General features: G+C 31.4%; 1 protein-coding gene across 2 annotated transcripts in view; it reads left to right on the top strand.

Annotated features, from left to right (window-relative positions):
• Positions 1-731, top strand: part of LOC106468653 (Down syndrome cell adhesion molecule-like protein 1) — an 83,874-nt gene extending 83,143 nt beyond the window's left edge. For both annotated transcript variants that reach the window (XM_022397720.1, XM_022397718.1), the window contains exon 19: positions 347-731. In XM_022397720.1, the coding sequence (XP_022253428.1) occupies positions 347-373 (27 nt within the window). In that variant the 3' untranslated portion in view covers positions 374-731. The remainder of the gene's footprint in view (positions 1-346) is intronic.
• The last annotated feature ends 2,720 nt before the right edge of the window (positions 732-3,451 follow it).

Below are 3,451 nucleotides of genomic sequence, written 5' to 3'. Positions count from 1 at the left end.
TTGTGTACCAGTTTAACGTTGAATATTATTTATGATTTTACTTTCCTAGTCTTGCTCTATTTTTTTCATTTTTTATTGTCTTGCAATTGAACTAATTAGTCACACAAATTAATTCACTAGATACAATGTTATTGTAAACATTTATTGTTGTGGCTACTGTTATAATTACTGAAAGCTCTAACAAATATTTAACTATGTTTTAGCCATTAGTCAAAACGTATTAATAGTATTTATGAGTTTAGCGTATATTGAGTCAGAGAACAGAGTTGTTAGGTGGCAATTTTTTCCTGAACTTTAAAAATGCTAATGTTTTAATTGTGCACTCATTCATTGCCATTTCTTTCAGGTTGACTCAGCGAGAGTGGCCTTATGAATAACACCAGAGATGAATGCTGCTCCAAGTCTTTTCAGTATCACTAAACAGAGGAATCTCTAAATTGCTTTGAAATTCTGTGATTTTAGATTTAAAAACAACAAAAACATAACTGTTTTTAAACAAAAAATGCCAAAACTGTATTATTAATGACATATACGAAATAACACAAATATTTCTTGATAGTCTAAACCAAAACTGCAAATGAAAATTTATTAATTAAAACAGTAATTTTTTTTTGAAGATTTATCAAGTACGGTGCGAATACAATAAAAAAACGAGTATTTTTCAATCACATATGTAGCTTCACTATACTTCTCTTACGTCATTTTAATATGACGAAACGAAAACCTTTTTAAATAATAGTAGAAAATCACTTATTTCAACATAAGAAATCGTGTAATCTCGAAAGATCAAATTCCTTTTGTAATCTAATTGTTAAATAATGAACTGTCTGGATTTGTTTTGTTTTATAAAATGAAAGCGATAATGTATCTACTAATTTCAACACGAATAAAAAATACAAACGTTAACATTCCAACTTTCTTTTTAATATCGTAGAATATCATTTAAAGCATCGATATTTTAACATTTAAAGGTTAGTTAAAACTATCTGTCAAAATTTAGGTATCAGCGAATTTTATTTTCTTCTAATCTAACATTATATAAAACTTGGCAATCTACATTACATTTAGTTACTAGTGGGTAAAAATCTAATATTCTAATCAGTTGTATTACTTATACTTTTGTAAAATTCCTATATTAAATTCAATGCAAATAAAAAGCAACAAGATCAAGCTAAAACTATTTCTTCCGAGTAAATTTTTTCTGTTTTGCATAAATCTTAAAAATGTGATTGGCTTGTGCAAATAGTTCGTATTGAATGCATGGTCTAGTGTTTGTGCACTAGACTCGCAATCTGAGGGTTGCGGGATCGAAACCTGATGCCAAAAACATTTGCCCTTTCAGTCATGGGGGCGTATAATGAAACGATTAATTTCGCTATTCGTTGATAAACAGTAGCAAATGATTGGTCGGTGGTGACCGATTGCCTTCCCTTTAGTCATCAGTTCAAAATTAGTGATGGCGGCAGATAACCTTAATAGCGTGATCATAAATAAATAAACCACATTGAATGGTTTGTTTAGACATTTTTACACAGCTACACAAAAATATCTACGAATAGCCATCCATAACTTTGAAATAATAGACTAGAGAGAGGGACGATATCTAGTCAATCCCACCCACTGCCAACTCTTAACTTACCGAATAGTTAAGACTTGATCGTATTCTTATAGCGAATCCATGACCCCAAAGTGCGTAGCGCTTTCTTTTTTTTTGTAAAGGCCACGAACCATGAACCCTCGTGCATAGGTAAAATATGAAAAGCGAACATATAACGCTGAATTGTTGCACAATAAATAGGCTTTATTAAAAACGGGACACAGCCCTAAAAAATACACCTGTTTTTTTAAGGCTGTGCCCTATCTCTATAAAGCTTATTTACTGTACAACACTTCAACATATGTTCGTTTTTATTACTTTTAACCGTCAGATTCACAGACCAAGCAAACTAACCACTAGTTGAACGGCTTCGTCAATGCAACACTGTTTTTACAGTTCTGGATTATTTTTTGTTGTTTCTAAGTGATTTTCATTACATGGGCTAATAGTCCTAAATTAAGAAAAAAATTTTATTAAAACATGAAACTTGAAGTATTTATGAATTTATACAATATTCTACTATAAACTTAATAATGACAATAACAAACGCTTTATGAGAATTGGTAATTGTAAGACTCGTTCTCATTCATGGCTGATTGGATGTCGAAAAGAATGTTATCTGTAACACGAGAGGACCCCAAAATCTCGTTAGTTCTAGGGAGATCGTTACTAGTGTATTTATGGCAAAACTACAAAGGCTACTTGCGAACTTCCCTAATTCTGAACTACTAACCAGACAGTCAGTATCACTTTACCATTCACGCTAAATGATTTACTGTTACTTTTATAACGCATTCACAGCTTAAAATGGAAGGTGGAGAAAACAAAGATATTTTGTGGTATCGCACGGATTAGAACACCACTCGCCAGCTCGTTGATCCAGAATTCTACTGAAAGTCCAATTAGCGCCCGCCATTAGTAAGTACTATCATATCAGTCTATTCATTTAAATTTAAAATTTCACCTAATAGTCATTTTTTATATGAAATATACATTTTAATTATAGCTTTATGTTATAGTGGGCGATATTCTAATTAAAATATGCATATTATAACGGAAATAATTATGAAAACATAAATGATAGACATATAGAAGTCACATCGAGTAACAAACAAGGCACAGAACATTATCCCCTAAAAATAATATACCAACAGCCATTTTGTCATTCAAGGTTATCCTTGTATACCCACCTATGTTTGTGTCGGCCGTTCACTCAAAGCTACACAAGGCCCATCTGCGCTAACCACATTTAATTTTGAAGTGATAGACCCTAACCATTAGGCCACGCCCGACTCATGACATCATGAGGTATTAGGCTTCTTTTATCTTTCTTTTTCTCGTGTGTGTTTTATGTCCCATTACTTTCATATTATTCTGTTTTATTACAGATAGATTGGTATGCAAAGACTTGTATGTCTACTGTATTCTTCAGTTCTAACTTTTGTTAAGTCTTTTTGATTCTCCAATATGCAATGAACTCCAGTATATTGGACAAACAACAAAAGTGACTAATTAATAATTACTTAGAAGAACACGTGGGCTACTAACCATTACAATAAAATACTGAGTACTAATTCACAACTTAAACCATCTGTTGCACTTTACATCAGTTTTTAAACTAAAGTCTGTTTTCTTGTATAATTTTGCTTATGGATTTCCTAAACTCTTATTCCCTAAAAAAAAAAATTATTATTTTTTTTAATTTTCAATAATATATGCATGTTTCTATGTTAGACTCAAGTGGAATACAACTTGATTAGTCCTGCAAACGGGTTTTCTCCTAATAGAAGTGTTTAAAACTGAAAGGAAAACCCATCAAATGTACATTCACAAATTGGATAATGATGTCTAATT

This window comes from Limulus polyphemus, unplaced genomic scaffold (assembly GCF_000517525.1).
Source record: "Limulus polyphemus unplaced genomic scaffold, Limulus_polyphemus-2.1.2 Scaffold90, whole genome shotgun sequence".
In the NCBI taxonomy this organism is placed as follows: domain Eukaryota; kingdom Metazoa; phylum Arthropoda; class Merostomata; order Xiphosura; family Limulidae; genus Limulus; species Limulus polyphemus.
The sequence above is the reverse complement of the archived record's forward strand: the minus strand, read 5'-3'. Positions and strand labels throughout refer to the sequence as shown.